General features: G+C 41.4%; 4 protein-coding genes across 4 annotated transcripts in view; 2 read left to right on the top strand and 2 right to left on the bottom strand.

The window, feature by feature from the left end:
• Positions 1 to 174: 174 nt before the first annotated feature.
• tsen15 (TSEN15 tRNA splicing endonuclease subunit) lies at positions 175 to 2,572 on the bottom strand. Its single transcript, XM_018676184.2, has 4 exons — positions 2,362 to 2,572; positions 2,193 to 2,274; positions 1,544 to 1,679; positions 175 to 1,406 (listed from the first exon to the last, which is right to left on the bottom strand). The coding sequence occupies exons 1-4, from the start codon at positions 2,434 to 2,436 to the stop codon at positions 1,235 to 1,237; spliced, it is 465 nt and encodes a 154-aa protein (XP_018531700.1). The 5' UTR covers positions 2,437 to 2,572; the 3' UTR covers positions 175 to 1,234.
• Positions 2,573 to 3,147: 575 nt separating this feature from the next.
• Positions 3,148 to 7,731, top strand: colgalt2a (collagen beta(1-O)galactosyltransferase 2a). The gene is made up of 12 exons (XM_018676155.2): positions 3,148 to 3,392; positions 3,595 to 3,705; positions 3,861 to 3,978; positions 4,078 to 4,212; positions 4,305 to 4,509; positions 4,606 to 4,725; positions 5,052 to 5,125; positions 5,218 to 5,324; positions 6,064 to 6,196; positions 6,336 to 6,463; positions 6,569 to 6,775; positions 6,911 to 7,731. The coding sequence occupies exons 1-12, from the start codon at positions 3,148 to 3,150 to the stop codon at positions 7,194 to 7,196; spliced, it is 1,869 nt and encodes a 622-aa protein (XP_018531671.1). The 3' UTR covers positions 7,197 to 7,731.
• Positions 7,732 to 8,321: 590 nt separating this feature from the next.
• Positions 8,322 to 15,150, bottom strand: zgc:153115 (uncharacterized protein LOC768186 homolog). Its single transcript, XM_018677214.2, has 2 exons — positions 14,324 to 15,150; positions 8,322 to 12,602 (listed from the first exon to the last, which is right to left on the bottom strand). Exons 1-2 carry the CDS (start codon positions 14,823 to 14,825, stop codon positions 12,358 to 12,360), a joined length of 747 nt encoding a protein of 248 aa, XP_018532730.1. The 5' UTR covers positions 14,826 to 15,150; the 3' UTR covers positions 8,322 to 12,357.
• Positions 15,151 to 17,041: 1,891 nt separating this feature from the next.
• Positions 17,042 to 19,553, top strand: part of LOC108883749 (uncharacterized) — a 29,877-nt gene continuing 27,365 nt past the window's right edge. Inside the window, exons 1-6 of the mRNA XM_018677215.2 lie at positions 17,042 to 17,203; positions 17,293 to 17,363; positions 17,606 to 17,771; positions 18,004 to 18,141; positions 18,672 to 18,849; positions 18,953 to 19,095. Of these exons, the coding sequence (XP_018532731.2) occupies positions 17,198 to 17,203; positions 17,293 to 17,363; positions 17,606 to 17,771; positions 18,004 to 18,141; positions 18,672 to 18,849; positions 18,953 to 19,095 (702 nt within the window). The 5' untranslated portion in view covers positions 17,042 to 17,197. The remainder of the gene's footprint in view (positions 17,204 to 17,292; positions 17,364 to 17,605; positions 17,772 to 18,003; positions 18,142 to 18,671; positions 18,850 to 18,952; positions 19,096 to 19,553) is intronic.

The following is a 19,553-nucleotide window of genomic DNA, read 5'->3' on the forward strand; positions in this document are numbered from 1 at the left end:
ATGAGTGGTAGCAAATGTCCTGCACCATATTATACAAACTTGCTTAATGCTCTTAAAGACCATCAGTGTACAGTGAATAGCTATGGCTGATGTTTATCAGGCGATTTTAACTTATGCTAATACTGAAGATGTGTCAGTTAAGTTATTAATTAATTAATTAATTAATAATAATAATAATTTGTCCACCAGGGAGCACTGATAAGTTTATTTTCTAACTGTAAAGTGTGGTAGTCAACAAAATATTTGAACATTTGTTTAACTCAGATAAGAGCAAACTAAATGGAAAAGTAAACAAACAAACTCAGGAAGATAAATTAACGTTACAACACCAGATGACTGAAACTCCTTTACATTACTAAGCTACACAAGGTTAGCGAACTTCAGACATAAAAAATTATACCAAAAATGTTTTAAAATTTGTTGCTTCTTTCGACAGATAATAAAGTCAAATTACACTCTCCCTGTTAGCTAGATTTGTAGCTAATCTCTTGAGGTTCTGTACTGCTTACTTTTAACCTGCAGTTATCCTTTCAAAATAAGGTACTTCTGTTTTTAAAGGGAATAATACAATAAAAAGCAAAAAACTAAATATGATTAAAAACAAACTTTTCATTTATTAGAGATACACTAACTGTGTCTGGTAGTTCTTTACAGCCACAGTTCCTTGGTAGCCACATTTAGCTACATTAATCATCAAAAAATATTTGTGTCTTTTGATAATCTCTTGATAATCATTTTATATAAATTTCAAATGTCAATATCTGTACCAGCCTCAGTCCAGTGACAGTTGGACTCTTGTAAGGCAACTGAAATGTTTTGTGGATGCCCTGGGATCCAACTCATTAGGCACTATTTGATGGTCATGAGGAAGGCATGTGACCCCATACAGTACAGGGCTGTGTAAACACATCCCTGATTTCATTCAAAGAGCACCTATTCAACTTTATAGTAAGCACAACAAACGTCCAAAACACAGCAGGTTTGGGAGCAACTAAGGAGTCACAAGACAATTAACTGTGAAACACAAACAGACTGACTTCATTGACTGAGATGGAACCACAGGCCGGGCCTAACACCCACATACACCACCTGGACCAGTCCAGTTGCACCTGCTTCCATAGTGTCAGTCAGTCCTTGTGTTTATCTTAAAGGTAGCTCATACAGACAGACTGACCAGCTTTCAGCCTCTCCCTCTCTGCCCCTCTATGGTTCATCATCTTCTTCCTCCAATGACTCAGCGCTGCTGCCGTCTCTTCCGGTGTTGCCGGCGCCCCACATCCTGGAAGGGGCCTACAGGAGGGTCGGGTGTCACCAACCCATCAGTCATCCTCTGGTAGACCAGAGTGGAGTCAGATGCCACGGCACACAGCAGCATGGGAAAGCCTCTGTCCAGTATGTGTCGTATGCTGCACAGCAGAGAGGAAGATTACAAATGAGAAGTTGTGAAAAATTGGGAAGATGACCTGAGTGAAAGTAAAAACTGGTTAAAGAAAGAAAAAACAAATGAAGCAGTGAGCAGTAAGCTTCTCCAGGGTCTCATCACCTTTTGTGGCACAGAGATTGGTGAACAGGCAGAGGAAGGACAGTCTGGATGGGTGCTCCTTCCTCCTCCCTCCCCTCCAACAAAACCACCTGCAGTTCAGGACTCTTGACACAAGACACCTCTTTCCACCGACGCACTGTGGAGAACAAGAAGCACAGCCTGAGTGTGTGAGAGTGGTAGGCTTTCTTGGAAACTAAGGAAGGTACTGTAGTGTGAGTAACTTTTAAACTTCATAACCAAACTCACCTGTATTGATTTTGTTATATAAATTGAAAGGATGAGATGTCACTTTAATGTCTCAAACAGGAAACTTAAAATTGACATGGACATTATTGAGCAAGGTTGTAGCTACCGAGTTCATGTCCTCAGTACTATTTTTTGGAAAATAAGGGAGTTTTATTAAAGAAAGGAAGAGTCTACAGTTTACACTTACACATAAACTGCACTTAATCTTTGTCTATAGACTCAAATAAAACAAATCAAATCAAAGAATTACATATTAAATGATGTAAAGGCCGTGAACAGGATGTTTGCTGGTTAATTCAGCATACCTTCTTGTTAAATGACCCTCTGTCTCTGACACACACATCCAAATTAAATGGCACACAAAGAGAACAGAGCGGCTCCTGTAATGTCTTCAGAAACTCACCCTCAGCGAGATCCATGTACACAAGGAAGGCTGCGTGCACCTGGGCGCTGTCCCCGACCTCCAGATTCTTCATTTCTCGATACTGACACAAAGAGGAAAAAAAACTCTGGTTACTGCAGGATTCATCACCAGACCCGTGAATGCAGCACAGAGCCCCAGTAACACTCACCGCTGGGTGCTGCAGGATCCAGTTCGGAGGCGGAGGTGTCTCGGACACATCCACCCTGTCTGACGCTTTAGACATTTTAACGACTAGACGTATCTCATAGCAAAACACTGGCTCATTAAGCACAGTTTAGTGTCAGGATACACTACTACATGTGTGAGCTGAGTTTTCAGGTTTTGCCGGCGTGCAACGCTGAAAGCCGTCCGGGTGGAATAACTCTGCTCTTGTGTTCCGCGCAGCCTGTCAGACTACTTCATTTTTAGGTTCAAGTGCGCATTGCATGAATATGTTTACGAATTAAAGGCAACATTGAGAAAAATGTAATTAATGACACTTTGTTAATTAATTATAATTTAGCAATAGATGAAACAATTAATACTTTTTTAAATACGTAATATTTCATATTTGTGCTTAAAGCCAACATGAGCAGGAAGTCAAAAAGTAGACAAAAATGGATATTTAAACATTTTCATGACAATTGGGCACATTTTGTCTAAAGATATGAAGATCAGGTCATATGACTGAAAGCCCCAGTTCAGCTACTAAAGGAACTTTGAGGTTATGAGATCAGATTGGTTAGTCAACATTTGACATCACTGAACTTTCCAAACATCTCTGTGGGCCACCTCAGTCTTCTTCAGACTCTCTCTCTCTCTCTCTCTCTCTCTGTGTGTGTGTGTGTGTGTTTTATCATGTGTGTGTGAGTCTATCTCTCTCTCTTTTTCTCTCTCTCTCTCTCAGTTACACCAGTCTGAGTCTACAGAGACATTAACGTGTCCTGCTGGAAATATGCCTTTTGAATCTGTGGGATTCAGATTATTTATTGTGATTTTAGCAGGAAAGCTCTTCCTGCACACCGGCACAGAGGAGCTGCTGGCTGATCATCTTCTCCTTCAGCCAGCCCGGCGAGAGTCCTCCCTGCTGAAACCCACAGTGCTCATCACCATCCTCGCACGTAACACACAGCACAGCCTCCCTTACTTCTTGGGATGCATCGACAGACTGGACTATCCAAAGGACCGAATTGCCATCTGGTAAAGTTACATTTATTCGTTGTGTTGATCAGTTCATTTTAAAAAAAAAGTGCATGTTCCAGGAAAACATTCAGAGAAATGATGGTTCAATTTAGTTGCTAATGAAAAGATGTGGATTTAATTGAAACACAAAACAATAAGCAAAGAAAGAAGGAAAGAAGGAGGTGAAATCAGTGTTTAGTAATACTCTTTGTGATCTCAGGGCAGCCTCTGACCATAGTGTGGACAACAGCACAGCCATCCTTCAGGAGTGGCTCAGAGGAGTCCAGCACCTGTACCACTCTGTGGAGTGGAGACCACTGGAGCAACCGAGGTGAAGCACTGCCACAAAATAAAATGTCTCTGAAGCAGCAACTCCAGTTATTATCCACCATCCAGATACTGTTTAGTCATTCATTTAATGGTGTGTTAGTAAACCTGATCTCCTCTGACATATTCAGTTCATTATTCAGTCTCTCTTCCTCTCAGCTCTTATGCAGATGAGCAGAGTCCAAAACACTGGCCTGACTCTCGGTTCACCCATGTGATGAAGTTAAAGCAGGCAGCGCTCAGAGCTGCCAGACGACTGTGGACTGACTACATACTGGTGAGATGGGAAAACAGTCACAGTATCTGGTGAATCACATCACCGCTCTGTCATCTGCTGCATTATTGTATGCAATAATGTTATTTCTTTGTCCCTCAGTTTGTGGACAGTGACAACTTGCTGACAAACCGCCAGGTGCTATCTGACATGATGGCAGAGAATCTGACGATTGTGGCGCCCATGTTGGAATCAAAAAGTCTTTATTCCAACTTCTGGTGTGGTATTACTCCTCAGGTACAGACATGCAAAATACTGCAATTCCAAAAGACTCACAGCAACCACTACGTACAAAAATTATTGTTTTCATTCTTATAATACCCACACAGGGCTACTACAGACGAACCCCAGAGTACATTCCCATCCGGAAGTGGAAGCGGCAGGGCTGCTTTGCAGTTCCCATGGTGCACTCCACCTACCTGCTGGATTTGAGGCGCAGAGCCAGCAGGGCGTTGGCCTTCTACCCCCCTCACCATCAGTACCCCTACCACTTAGACGACATCATGGCTTTCGCTTTCTCTGCAAGGCAAGCAGGTCAGAGATCGTTTTCATGTCACACCATTAGTGGATAAGTTTATGTGCCGCAGCATTTCAAGTAATGAGAAGATCTCCACTTCCTCTCCTCTGCAGGGGTCCAGATGTATGTGTGCAACAGGGACCATTATGGATATTTACCAGTGCCCCTCAAGCAAGACCAGACACTGGAGGAGGAAGAGGAGAGTTTTAGCCACACACTGACAGAGGCTCTCAGTAAGCACTTACTCTGTTTTATGCAGATACTGTGATAGACTCTGTGACTGAGAATTTTAAGCCTCTCTATCCTCAGTCTTTGCTGACCATTTCCTCGGCCTGTGTGAGCTTATTTGGTCTTTTAAGCTCTCACAGTCCTGACACATGTCTCACTCCTCTGTTAAAGGCAGCTTCCTCTCATTTCACTCTCCCTCCTCTTTTACAATTTCACATTAGTTAGATGTTGAACTGATCTAAGAAATTCCTCAGAACCCAAACGACTGTGCCAGAAAAATGTAATTTAACAATATATCCATGTGAAATGTGTGTGTGAACCTTCCCTCCAGTTGACTTCAGCATGGAGCCTTCAAAGTATGTGCACACTACACCCAAAGAACCGGGAAAGCTGGGATGTGATGAGGTGCAGATATATTTTCAGCAGCTGAGCAAATATGTTCCTGTTGTTGGAGTGCTGTTTAAGTGAACGGTCACTTTACTCTGTTCCACTTCCAGATCTTTCTGATCAATCTGAAGCGCCGCTCAGACCGGCGAGGGAGGATGTTGCGTTCTCTCGCTGTCCTTGGCGTCAACGCCACACTGACAGAGGCCGTGGACGGCAAGTATGACATACAGTAACAGTTGCAGTAGCACTCAGAAGTAAGAACTACATGCAGTCAAAAAAAGTATCAAAAGTAATTTTGTTTAGAATAATCTCTTTCAGACTGTTATGTGTCTTATGTTTTATTATTTTATTATATTATCACTTATACATCAATATTGTAGCTTTATTCTAGACAAAAGTTGTTTTGAATGTAAAATTTGAATCTGCAAAGTAACTGTAACCAGTGACTACAATTAACTACATGTTTGTGGTACTTGTACTTCTTCTGATACACTTTTAATTTTAACTATACAGGATTATTACTTGTAACAGATTAAATTTGAACTGTGGTTTATCTTTAAGGATGTGAGTACTTCTAACACCACTGCTAGCAACAATAAACACAACATACATACAACAGATATGACTGTAGTGGAGTGAGTAAATGCATAAAGTAGCATAAAATGGAAATACTTAAGTAAAATACGTGCAGTGAAGAAAAGGCGCTTTGTATACTTTGTACCACTGCCACTATGTTGTTTCTGTATGATAAAATGTGTTGAATCTAAGATACTCTGTGTTGTGAAACTCAAAACTAGTCTTTTAGTTTAAGTTTCTTTAATGGTGGGCCTTAACCATGTTAGGGTGTTTTTAGCATTACTGTAGGAATCGCTGGTGAGAAAGAGAAAGGCTGAAAATGTCAGGAAACAAATCTTATACTGATAGTGAGGAAGCATATTTACTTGTGTTGTCCACAGAGCATTGAACTCCTCTCAGCTGCAGGCCATGGGTATAGACATGCTGCCCGGGTATAAAGACCCGTATTCAGACCGTGTGCTGACTAGAGGGGAGATTGGCTGCTTCCTCAGCCACTACAACATCTGGAAGCAGGTACAGCCATATGATACACATTTCAGTTCAATTCAAGGATGGTGTACAGCACACTGGAGTTGGTACTTGTGTGGCAGTGTGGACAGGTTAAGTCTGAGGCTGTTCATAAAAGTGATGGCTGTTCTTTCTCGCCCCCTAGGTGGTGCAGGAGGAACTGCAGCAGGTGCTGGTGCTGGAGGATGATGTGAGATTTGAGCCCAGATTTTGCAGCAGGCTGGTGGCCATTATGGACAATGTGAAGAGGGTGGGACTTGACTGGGACCTAATGTGAGTAAATTCTTGACACTGTCTCTCATTTTTGTATCGATTGAACCCCTTACATATTACCATAACTCTTCAAAACGCCCCTCTCACTGACCTGTCTCCATTAAGTTATGTGGGTCGTAAGCAGCTGCAGGTGAAGGAGCCAGAGTACTGGGTAAAGGGAGTCAGAAACCTTGTGCACCCAGGATACTCCTACTGGACCTTGGGTTACGTCCTATCCCTGCAGGGGGCTAAGAAGCTCCTGCAGGCAAAACCCCTTAACAAAATGCTACCTGTTGATGAGTTCTTACCAATCATGTTCAACAAGCATCCCAGGTGAGTCTCATCTAATATTTATATATTCAAATGTTAACCACTGAATGTCAGTAAGAGCTTTTGTATTCAGTCTACACTAAAGTGAAACTGCCTCATTCATCATTTTCTAACATGTGAACTTCCTTCTCCCCTCAGCGACGAGTACATGCAGTATTTTGAGCAGAGGGACCTGAGAGCATTTTCAGTGGATCCTTTGTTGCTCTTCCCGACACACTACACTGGCGAACCCGGCTACTTCAGTGACACAGAGACGTCCACCATCTGGGACGACGAGGCAGTGGAAACAGACTGGGACAGAGACGGGACCAAACACCGGCGTGAGCAGGAAACTGAGGAACTTGGGTTTCGACATGTGGCTCCTCATCCTGCTCACAGTGACGTGCCTCCCCTCTCTGCCAGCAGAAACAGAGATGAACTCTGAGGAGGACTTACACGTGCTGTGTTGTACACCATGGCCAGTGGTGCATAAATCAGCTGCTGGTACCTTATTAAACTCTACCCCCCCACCCCTCTCTGTGCGATGGTTTTCTCAGTGTTAATTTGATGAAATCCAAACCATAAAACAAAATAATCTAACAAGAATGATAACTGCACAGTTGTGTGTCTCTGCCAGTCAGTCCAGTTACAGTTAATTAGCTTGTGGATTCCTAGGTTATTGCAAAAATGTGTTTGGTGCGGTCACAGTGACCCTGACCAAAATGTAATCACTTCATCTTTGAGTCCAAGTGAATTCTTCAAGGCATTCCTGGGATATTGCATTCACAAGGCCAAAAATGTGTTTTGTGAGGTCACAGTGACTTTGAACTTTGACATTTGACCACCAAAATCTAATCAGTTCATCCTTGAGACCAAGTGAATGTTTGTACCAACTTCCAGCCCCTATCACCTCAGCTGATATTGAACTTTACATTTACAAACTAACCCACAGTCATGTCAGGAGTTTTTTGGGGCTCAGGTCATCCAGCCTTTCACTCACCAAAACCAAACAGTGAATGTGTCTTTTCAAAAGTACCATTTCTTTAAGGTTAATGTTCAACATTAAATTTGGTTTGAGAAGCTTAACAATGAGATTCTCATCATGACTCTTATTATATAACAAACCAAATGATCATGTCATAACAAGAAATAGCAGAATTAGACCAATAAGACCAAATCAGTGTTTTTGTTAAAACTCCAAACAGACTTGTCATTAAAACAAGATACTTTGTAATAAGAAACCCAGTTCTTTGTGTCATGGTGGCAACAACACTAATATGACACATGGGAGTGCACCTGCCATTTTGTTTGGGTCAGAAAAAAGAGCAGCAGTTAACAGAGACGAGGCCAAGATGGAGACTTTAATCAAATACAGCTACAGCCCTGCCAGTCACATTAACACACAAGTTAAAGTTCAGATGCAGCCTCAGGTGTTTGACTGGGTCAAAATGTCACTTGTAGTGACATCCTGCTATTCAAAGCCATTTGTCTAGAACGTCACTCCTCCAATACTCATTTCTGTTGATCGGTCGACACTTCTTTGAGTAGAAGAACAACAAAAACACATCAATCAACTTAGGGATTTTTATTTAAAAAAAAAAAAAAAAGCACTGGTATTTTCATGTCAAGCAAACAATGGAACCATTTAATATTAGTAGAGTTCCACGTCACAAAATGAGTTATGAAAAGAATAATTAAACCACACAAATGATACGTCTTTTTTGTAATAAATTAATCAGAATAATAAAAGAAATAAAACATGCTTGTACTTCGGTGTTGCACAGGAAATATTGAAACTCCAAAGCTCAAAATTTAAGACACCTGAGAATATAAATATCAAAACAGCTTGTTGCAGTTATTATTTAGTTCCACAGTTCCTCCTATTAACCTTAACTAAAGCTTTGATAAGAGGATTTTAAAAATTACATTAATGTAAAAATTAGGCATCAATTTAAAAAACATCCGTTTCTGTACAATGTGCATATCTGAATTAGTGTGGTGACAAGAGAAATTATCGCTTCTTTTTCTCTCAGCAAGGCAGCGCAGCACAAATTAAATCCAAAGTGGATAATGCTCGTCTGTCATCAAGCCACATTCAGTGATATGAACAAATAGATTTGGACTGAGCTCTTTCAATCGATATCTGCAGTGACGTGACAGTCTACAGGTATTTTTACATTATACTAATGATTTTCAGCCCCAGCCAACAGTGAGTCTTTCCCTTGGTGACTAAAACAGCTGCTGAGCTTTGACAACAGGGACTGTTGGTGATTTATCCAGTAGATTCGTTTACCACTGTCTATTAACAACAGAAGTTCGTAGAGGCAGGGGAAAAGGAAATTCTGCTGCTACACAGGTAGTAGTGATGTTGCATATACAGACAATATAAGGACAAAGGGTACAAAACAGACCATCTGGCTGATAAAAACAAATTTCTGAAACCCGAGGTTCAATGGCTTTATAGGAAGTTCTGAGAGACAGGTTGGATGGATTCTGCACAGATACGGCAAATAAAATAAAATAAAATCAGTGAGGTATGTTCTTCTTGTGATATTATAGCTTTGAGACCCGGACAGAGTCGGAGTGAAAAGACCTTTCCATCTGATGATGGAAGGATATATTTCCATTTGAAAGCGTAGAAAAGAAGTATATATATATTGTGTATGTGTGTTCCTTTGTTAAACAGTCCATGTGTTTCTGGTTACTGCCAGCAGCAGCCAGAAACTGTCAACAGATTGAACCTCTGAGGAAACATGTACAAAACTTTCAAAAGCATTGCATTCACCTCAATGAGTACAGCTCCTGATAAAGACAAACAGATCTACAGTGAAATGGTATAATGAAGATGGTTTGATGTGAATGAGGAAGACATCTGAAGTTCTTTGATCTTAGTGTGGAGGAAACATAAGTCAACAGATCTGGGAGCAATAATGATGTGTGTCCCATCTAGGAAAAAAAAATCTAATTAAACAAACTCCACAACAGGTGATGGCCTGGATGACTAAGCAAACTCTAAAATAAACAAAGCAAAAAAACAACAACTACCCAGTTATTTCATCACGCTTTCTAAAGCATTTGAATAAAAAAGGCAGTTTTACAAACCATTGGTTATCAACACATTAGCAAAGTTCCACAGTGCTTGCTTGGAGAAGCATAGTAACAGTGCAAGCCATTACACTATTCAGCCAAATACACCTGTAAGAAAAAAGTGCCATATTGCATAATGAGTATCTGTAATGAGCCCGCAGGAGGGCATATATACCTATACAATGATCAACTGTAAACATGGTGCAAAGTAGTTATGACATAGTTTAAGGCTTTCAGAGTTTCCTGAAGATTTGTTGTTCACTGAGATAAAGGAATATGTCCATGAGTTGGACAAACAGTGTGGAAACATTAAACAAGAAAAAGATTCAACCCCTCTAGAATCAGACCTGGACTCTGTATGTACTCAAATAAATTTTAAACATTTACTTCACATGAGCTTTGCTTGATTCGGTTTTTTGAATGTTGTTTTCATTTCTTGTGATGATTCATATAATTCATTAGGACTACTGAACTGATGGGAATATTTAGGTGAACTAAACAGGTTCTTAACAAATCCTTGTTTGTATCAAATCTTTATGACAGTGGCCATTTTAATTTACCAAAGACAAAAGTAATAACATTATTAATGGCTGCATTCCAGTTATTGCTGTTGTTATTAGTTACACCTGTAGAAACAACTGATCCTGAAATATGTTTCTACCGTGTAACTCCCCAACAATGATGAGTGAACGCTTTTACTTTGAAGGGAGCAGGCTGAGAACCAAGCTCAACTCATGTCGTCTTTTTTCCCCCTAAATATTTTGATCCCACCGCATACTTTTCCCAGTTCTGTCACTAACAAAAATGTAAATTAAAAAAAACACTGACACTCACAGGCAATGCCATCTTATCAAGCATATACTGTTAACCCTAATATAAGGACTACAAGTCATCACGTATTAATTCTGCTGCTAGTAGCATTACCATGTTTCTAGATTAAAAGCTTAAAGCTTATATACATTTGCATCACTATAAGACATAATACTACTGTGTATTATGTGTCAGCATTTCATGAGTGATAACTGATCTAGACTTAAGAATGGCGTGCAAACAGCTCCTCTACAGTGAGATTTGATCCACTTTCTGGCAAAATTAATATTTGATCTATTGTTAATTCAGTATACAAGAAAAAATATTGACATATATCACCTCATTGATAGTTACTAATGCAATAAAAAAAGGAATGTGTCACCACTAAAACTTAGAATACAGACTCAGCAAAGCTATTAAAAAAGAAAAGCTAAAAAAGCTTCTACTCACTGCCTCACTACCTAACATCACAACATTGTGCTACTCATGGTAAATAAATGGTGCTGAAGAGCACAACAACAATCAGCAAATTAACCACAAGAAAACAGAGGTGTTTTGGCTGATGATGAATATGCAGATTTTTACAGAAAATGTGAGAAATCCCTGCAATTTGTGAAAGTGTTTCAGTTTGAGAAAATGAGGTTAAGTTTAGGGTTGGGTTTATTTTATCCACTGAAATCTGCTTAATGATTCCGACTCTTATCGAATCCTGATTAAGAAAGAAAACCAAAGTACATTCAAAGCACAAACCACATTTATTTTCATACGGTTTAGACTGCCATAAACATGTCATAAATGATATGGTATTTTTTGATGTATTTTGGTCAAAAGAAGAAAATAAATATTCTCTGTTGTGCCATGCAGAAGTTGAATGGTTTTAGTTTTTATTTTGTGAGGCATTAAAAGCCTAAGAATACTGTATTAGGCAATGCTGCAAATCACTGAGAATAACAGCTGCATGGCATAAATGGATTTACAGAATTTTTGCATCAATGTGATGAAGTACCTTGATTCGTCCGACATATAATTCAGAAGATAAACCAAAAACTGACACTTCCCATCTGGTTATTCGATCAATAAAAAGGTTTCACCATTGAATTTCACCATGTCACAACACAGGATATTAAAACGCTACATTCTTATACTATCCTGTAGTAGATGTGTCATCATGTTAATGGACTTTCCTCTCCTTTTTCATGCAGTGATTACATTTCACTATGTCATTACTGTCTTTTATGAAGTGTAGCTATACTTTTGAAAGCATAGCTCCACTCTGCTGTATTGTAAACATTATACATGTGCTTTGACACATATATAAGCAAAAATGTAAAAAGAAGTGCAGTAGGTCCAAACTTTGCTCTCAGGAAACGATAGGTGGAATCGAAAAGCAAATTTCTTAACAAATCTTCAGTTCTTACAGATTTGGAACGTTCTTACACCCAACCCTTGTTATGCTGCACAGGTGGATAGCGGTCACATGACTCATCTGTGTGAATGGAGAGGCGAGGCTACTTCCCCCCTCACCTCCAGCCCTGTTTGTGTGTGTGTTCGTTTGTGTATGTGCACATTTTTGAGTACAACACAGCAATGCTAAATCCTCGTCAGTGGATCTGATTGTAGCTGGTTAACTTGAAACCACTGTGACCTTCTGTGCTCCTGCTGACCCCGAGTGCACAGGAACACCCCCACCCCCCAAAACCCAAACCATCCTAATGGTGCATAGCCTGACTGGAAACAGTGGATGCGCCCTTGTTGCGTCCCAGCATGGAGGGCTGGAAGTCAGGATGGCGACGGGCGTGCTTGATCAGGTGGTCGCTGCGCATAAAGCGCTTGTCGCACAGTGGGCACAGGAAGCGCTTTTCTCCCGTGTGGGTGCGGGTGTGGCGAGCTAGCTCATCAGAGCGTGCAAACTTCTTCTCACAGTCAGGCCAGGTGCATGGGAAGGGCCTCTCACCTGCAGCATGGAGACAGACGAGAGCAGAGATGAGCATTAACCACCTTGTCACCAACACAAGCACACGACAGATTTGTTTAATGACTAAAAAACATGTTAGTAGCAGCTGGGAGTACTGCATTACTGCAACACAGTGATGCCCTAATGCAGTAAAGTGGTTAAATAGAAGCAAATGTGTGTTATTATTTTAATTAATAAATTAATTGAGACTGGGACTAAGGGTTACTGATGAATTTTCTATTGACCAACTGATCAATTAATCACAAATCATTTCAGCTCTGAGATGTGCTACTTATGCCCATGTAAGAGCTAGGCAGCCCTTTTATTATTTCATCTTTCATTCTTCACAAACAGGCAGACATAGTATTTAACTGTTCCTACATTGATGCAATTACATTTTTCACATTTTAATAACATGTCTTAGGCATTATGTAGGCATTTTATGGTGTGTTTTGTTTTAAATTGTTCCTTTAACTACTATAAGCTGCTTTATAGACTTTGTTCAGTTTATTATTTTTGTATTTGTACATTGTCTGTGACTGTACCCCAAGAGCAAACTGAAGTTTTAAATTAAATACAAAGATAGAGACATAAATCTACAGCCTGCATTTCTTTTATGAAGTATGGTGTAGACAGAAATATATTAATCTCTCATAATTAAATACGTGACAAAACATATCTAGGATTTAGATTCTCCAGATTAGTCTCCCTAAATTACTGCTAGCCTTAATCTCCTGCAGGCAACATGAGTCAAACCACGATAAGCGAGTAGGATGCTCGGAGCCATTTTCAAGATCACAAAGCCGGGCCACGTTGTTGTTGCAGGACTTTGTGGGCGTTCCCACCACAGTTTCTTCTCAGCCGTTTCCTGCCCTTAATCCGTGTGCGCCTGCTCAGTGACCCTGAACGTACCAATTACCCTCATTTTGCGGAAAAAAAAATCACATGCACCTCTTAACGCTACAGCTCCGCTATCATTCTAACGGGTGTTTCCGCCTCAATCTAGATTTTAACATTGTGCCAACACACGGTTAAGAGCTGAAGTTATACAACAGATTGTGAAGTAAGACGCAACAAAATATTCGGTGATAGTTCCCCAGCAAACACACAAAACCTGATGAAACGTGGGGCGTATCAGACGCAGGGCTGACCCCTCCCTCTAGCAGCTCTTCCTCAAACGTTTTATTAAACATTTACACATTACAGATAGAGTCGGTTTTAACTCGTCAGTACACCCCAGGAAGAGGATGTGATGCCCAGAGAAGAACTGAAGAGCCAAACATCAAGCACTTGCTGCTGCCATCAACAGGACAGGCTGTGTCCGACAATGAACTCTCTGCTTTCGACGTTAAGGTTTCGTCTTACGTTCATTTCATATGCAAATCCAGTCGGGAGGAAGACCTTCGTCACCGGTTTTAACGTCCAGCCCAGTTCTTTTGTTAGTTTACTTCTTTGTCAGTCTCTGAAGGGGAGTTTTTCTGTCTTTCCCTCTTTGTTTGCCCACGTTACTGAACAAAGTCGAGGGTAAATCAGGGAAAAACTGCCAACACCACGCTGTTACTAGCTTCCCATGAAATATAAAATAGCCACTGATAAGATCTGGGTGTGCGCGTCACCAACAAAGCAGAAGTTGTGGCCACAGTTTATATTCAGGGGTTAGCTATGTATGTACATAACATGTTAGCTGCTAATGTAACTGTAAACTGTTGTTGTCTCCATACCTGTGTGTGTCCGGATGTGTGCCTTCAGGTGGGACGATTTCCCGTAAACTCTGTCGCATCCGTCAAAAGTGCACTGATGTCGCTTCACCGGGGACCGCGGGGCCCCCACGCCTCCTCCTCCTCCTCCCCCCCTCAGCTGCTGTCCGGGGACCGGGGTGGCTGAGGGGGTCATGGTAGGGGTGGTTGGGTCGGACAACGTGGTGTAACCGCTCTCCCCACCACATGACGAGTTGCTGCTCTCCGAGTAGGCCGACATCGGGCGGAACTTACCGTGCAGGTCGGTGAGGATACCGGCCACAGCCATCATGTTCGCCCCCTCCAGCCTCAGAGTCTCCCGCACTTCCCTGTCCTCGCTTGAACCGTCGGGCTCCCCGGGGTGCAGGCCCACCGTGGCCGGCTGGCTGGCGGGGGCGACCGGGGTGGGTCTGTGCAGGACAGGACCGCTAGATATCGATACCAGACACTCGGCAGCGAAATAATCAGATGAAGCAGTCAACGACATTGTTATCTTCCTTGTTTAGTTGGCTTTAGCTAGAAAAAAAAATAACGAAAAAAAAATCCGCCAGGAGGGGCTAACGGTAGTCTGATCCCGACCTCGTTTTCATCAAACTCGACGAGCCAACCGGTTCCAGTTTAGCCTTGTTACCGCCATACAGCGAATCAGTAGTTTGAAAATTACTAAGAAAGTCAAAGAAAAGGCACAATGGAGAAAAATAATGTGCTAAAACCGTGCCGATACCTCGGACCCAACATGCGTGCACCTCACCGTCTGACGGTTCATTGTGTCTGAGCCTCCGAGAAGCCGGTCAAACCTACGCCCCCTGGTCCGGACTAAAGGTGCATTCAAGTACTGTCGGCCAAAAATCGTTTGGGGGTGTTTATGTGTTGAAATTCCTGTAGAGGTTATGTAAGTATTTTATTTTGTCGTTAAAATTATTCCAGCAACCCTTCGTTGAGGGATAATTTTAACTGAGAGTCACAAATCGCAATATCAAGCCCAGATGAGTAAATCTATTATCAAGTTGTGCCATTTAACTGTATTTTATCTAATACCTCAAAATTACAAGCATTTTAACATACTAAAACAGCATACCAAAACACATTTAACATAATCCATTTAACAAACTACACTACCACCACCATCTAACGACCTGAAAGTTGGGCTAGTGGTATTTTACAATGAGAGTTCTTAAATACTACTTTATTATGTGTTTGAACGCAGCGTTAGCCAACAGCGCGCAGTGACTGACGTCGGAAGCACGGGCGTGGACCGCGGCGGCGGGTACATCGTGGAAAGTAGGTGGCAGGCAAGCCTGGGCTGGGTAATGATGGGGGAAGGAGGTTGGGATAAAGCGTGTGGGATAATTTAGTCAACGGCAGGATAACGTGGCTGGGCGGTGGAGGGCTTTTCTGTTCACAGATGGGGTCTAAATAGTTCTATAAATGGCCTTCGTAGCCCCCCAAATGTGTACTTTTTCATATGTTTTTATCCCAAGGACACAGACGCTAGATGTCTCTCTTCTCTTGTGCTTGCTTCTCACAAGTGTAGTTGTTTGTAGAAAAGTCTATGAATCAGCTTTTAAGAGATCAGAACCCACATTGGTTGTGTGGTTTATTGATTATGGTCATATTGGCAGTGTGTGCATCCTCAAGTCATCTCCAAACAAATCCATTTCATCATAGTAGGAGGGGCACCAAAGCATAAACACATGGGTAATTATTACAGGCTTTGTTTAGTTGTGCTGTTTTTGTTGGGGTTTTTTTGTACTGTATTGAAAGGTGGTCTTGTTGTCCCTCAGTTTATACTTAGGTCATTATCACCCCACCTGTCCTATGTAGCTATGTTTTAGTCTGGATTCAGTTTTCAAACTGTTTAATTTTCCTGTAATAAACAAAATTTTCTCTCCATATATGGCTCATGTCTCATGTCTATCCAAGTCAATGGGAGTGTAAGAAAACCTCTTTTTTTTTCCTTTCCTTTTTTTTTTTTTTTTTTTTACCTTTTTTTCTGAGACCCAGTGCTGTGTCAAGTGATTGGCTCAGTGGATGTTTGTAGCTCCAGCTTGGAAGGTATTTCCTGATTGGTTGCTGTGAGCGGTATGGGTCACTGTGGAAGCCCACGTACAAGTGTGGTCATTCAGTGGCTGCGAACAGTGCTTGGTTTTCATCTCACTTACATGTGGAGGCTTGGAGGCAGCCAGACCTGCAGTGACTTGGGGTTGCTATGGCTGTGTCCTTATTATGGCTTCACTGTCTACATGTCACATTGATTTTCCTCCTGCTACATGGTGAGTTTTATGGCTTTTGTTGTGAGTTATGTTTATTCTTGGTGTGTCATCTAATTTTCAATTGAAAACAGAGACTTGTGGCATGATGACATGACTGCCAAGTGTTATAGAAGTGTAGCAGTTTGACAAGCTGTCTTTAGAAAGGTTATATTTTTTTTGGCAGCATGTCTTTTGATTTTTGTCCCTGACTCTCTGTGCAGTAGGTGACTGCTTTCAGGTGGAACCAAATCTCTGTGATTCAAGTTGTGCTGGTGAGAATTTCAGTTTGTTGCTCTGTGTAGTGCACATCAAATGTGATGCATGGTCATTGGCAAATACATCCATAATGTGTGTTTTTTTTGTTTTTACCCGTAATTAGCAAATGATTTGTATACATTTAAATGACAGGAATCTAGATCATTGATTCTATTATTTCATGTCCACAGGTCTTCCTACCCCTGATTTGTCCTTTCAGAGAGGGGTGAGATACACTTACAGGTATAGCACAACAATTACCACCACCCTTCACGGCTCCAGTGCTGGCAGGAATGGACTGGCTTTGGACTGTGTGGTTGATATCGATGTGGTCTCCAAGTGTCACCTAGTAATGCAGGTCAGCTTTATTAAAAGTAATTGTAGAATACAGCAGAAAGTTCATGCTGATGTGGTTTCATGTTTGTCATGTACATGTTTGTCCAACAGATTAGGAATCCTCAGATAAAGCGGCTCTCCTCTCAGAAGGAGCACTCTGTGCAGCGCTTAAAAAGCCTGAGGTACTATACAATAGATTTCATGCAATTTGGTGTGTTTTTATAAAGGCTTGTGAATGCAGGATTTACCCATCCACCCAGTTCCTTTGCACATGTGGTGTCTCTCTGCGGCGTTCACAGTGAAAGTCCAGATCATTTTGGAATGCTACAACTGTTTTTCCTATGAATGTGATACTCTGTTCAGACGCTCCACTTGTCTGTGTTGTCGGGTCTCAGGGGGCTCATCTGGTGTTTTTGTTTCCCAGGGAGTCACTGGAGAGAACGCGCCTCAAGTTCTCCCTCCAGGGGGGAAAGGTCACGGCCCTTTGTCTCCAGGAGGGGGAGCAGGTGTGGGCCCTCAACATTAAAAGGGCTCTACTGAGCATGCTCCAGACCTCCCGCATGGCTGCCAAACAGGAATTAGAAAATGAGGTGAGTGTTGATCAGGGCCAGTGTAGTACATGCCCATTTTTTATGTGAGGACATTTTTCCCATAAATCTGTGCAGAAACAGAGTCTTTTATAGACTTCAGAATAAAACAACTGCAACAACTACTTCTTCTCCAAACAAATACCACATCCACTCAAACTGTTAACAATAATTGTTATTAAAATCATCATGTCATAATATTGTGTATTATAGTGTGATTATCTGACTGTTTCAGACGGATGTGTACGGGACGTGCACCAGCAGGTATGAAAGGAGAGGACCACTGCTGCTGAAGACCAGGAACCTAAAACAGTGCCAAGAGTCAAGGCTGGCAAACTTCTGGCCTCATTCAGTAGCTTTAACTGAAGATACAGTGAGTTTATCCTTATGTAGGTTCAAAATAAATGGAAACATGGCTGCCATTGAGGAAACTGAGGTCTTGGACTTTTTCCTGGGAAGAGGAGCGTATACTTTCAACAATTAAAAACATACACACAATGATTATGTTGTCGGCGGATTCCAGTAGTCATTGTATTTAAATATGACTAACTTTAGGTCAAATAAATAAAACCAAAAACAGAAACAGACATCTAGACTATAATTAAAAATATATATATATAAGAATAAACAAAAACAAAAAAAATTAATTAGTTAAAAAAAATTTAATCCCAGCTTTGGCCCTCGATATTCTAGATTGTGCTTGTAGACGCCTTTTTTCTTTTTGCTACCTAAATTCTAGAAAAGTGGAAGTTGATAAAGGGTGTTGGTGCTTATTGTCACTTGAGATTTCTGTGCCACTGAATAAGAGGATATCCTTTTTACACCACTATTTTACACCACAATAACAGTTACATTTGATTCACACTTATAGAATAAATGGTTTGTTTCTTGACCTTTTGCCAGTCAGTGCAGACAGAACTACACTGTGTTCAGCGCCGTGGATCTACAGTGATGGAGGAGGTCAACTGTACAGAAGCTGTTTCCATGGCAACATGGTCCAGGACTGCAGGTTCAGTGAAAACCCAAACTGTGTCCACGCTGCTCCTGCTCAGAGCCCAGCCAGGGACTCCTCCAAGAGCAGGTCAAGAACTATTTCCTCTCTGGGACTATAAAATTATGTTGCATTTCTCAGTTAACCTAAACTGAATGAATCCTGATGCCTGTTCCCCTCACTGCTCCTGTAGAGTCTTTAAGTCACGGTGTGCTAACAGACCTGCAGTTTGAGGAGGAGGGAGCTGCACGGCCAGGAAAATCCAGGACATCAACACCACAGCAAGCCAGTCAGACTGTCAGGAAGTTATGTAGCCTCACATCAGACCCACAACTGGTAGGCCAGGAGGTTCCAGTCAGTTTTTAACTGTGTTTATCTGTAATGGATACTCATTGTTTGTTTCAGTTCACCTGACTTACACTTCAGGTACTGCTGCTCCTTCAGCATCGGATATGAATCACTTTTAAGTATCCCAGTACACTGCCAGACCACTGTTAGCTTGTTTGTGTTTGTAAGTCATAGTTTGACTTCCCCTGAGGCTTTGCCATGTATGAGCCAATGATTTTAATGTCTCCCATACACAGGAGGTTAGTCAAACCCAATCTGGCAACCTTCATCATAGTCTATTTACATGGGAGGTGTTTAAAAGAGGCCCACAGAGCCAGAGGCTGAGAAACTCTGTGATATAATTACTGTTTGGGGATCAGGTGACTGATGGGATGAAAACGTATGTTCACAGCTCTGCAGATGTTTTTGAAAGACTTGAGTGTAAATTACATCTGTTTTATACCAAC

The sequence above is a fragment of the Lates calcarifer genome, linkage group LG4 (assembly GCF_001640805.2).
Source record: "Lates calcarifer isolate ASB-BC8 linkage group LG4, TLL_Latcal_v3, whole genome shotgun sequence".
In the NCBI taxonomy this organism is placed as follows: Eukaryota; Metazoa; Chordata; class Actinopteri; family Centropomidae; genus Lates; species Lates calcarifer.

Bases quoted from the DNA above. Each gene is read 5' to 3' on its own strand.
- tsen15 (XM_018676184.2), bottom strand. From the start codon at position 2,436: ATGTCTAAAGCGTCAGACAGGGTGGATGTGTCCGAGACACCTCCGCCT. The intron at 1,680-2,192 runs GTGAGTTTCTGA...TGTTCTCCACAG, and splicing joins GTACATGGATCTCGCTGAGG to TGCGTCGGTGGAAAGAGGTG. The intron at 1,407-1,543 runs GTGATGAGACCC...TCTGCTGTGCAG, and splicing joins CAATCTCTGTGCCACAAAAG to CATACGACACATACTGGACA.
- colgalt2a (XM_018676155.2), top strand. From the start codon at position 3,148: ATGCCTTTTGAATCTGTGGGATTCAGATTATTTATTGTGATTTTAGCA. The intron at 4,510-4,605 runs GTCAGAGATCGT...TCTCCTCTGCAG, and splicing joins TTTCTCTGCAAGGCAAGCAG to GGGTCCAGATGTATGTGTGC. The intron at 6,464-6,568 runs GTGAGTAAATTC...GTCTCCATTAAG, and splicing joins GGACTTGACTGGGACCTAAT to TTATGTGGGTCGTAAGCAGC.
- zgc:153115 (XM_018677214.2), bottom strand. From the start codon at position 14,825: ATGTCGTTGACTGCTTCATCTGATTATTTCGCTGCCGAGTGTCTGGTA. The intron at 12,603-14,323 runs GTATGGAGACAA...TCCATGCTGCAG, and splicing joins ACACATCCGGACACACACAG to GTGAGAGGCCCTTCCCATGC.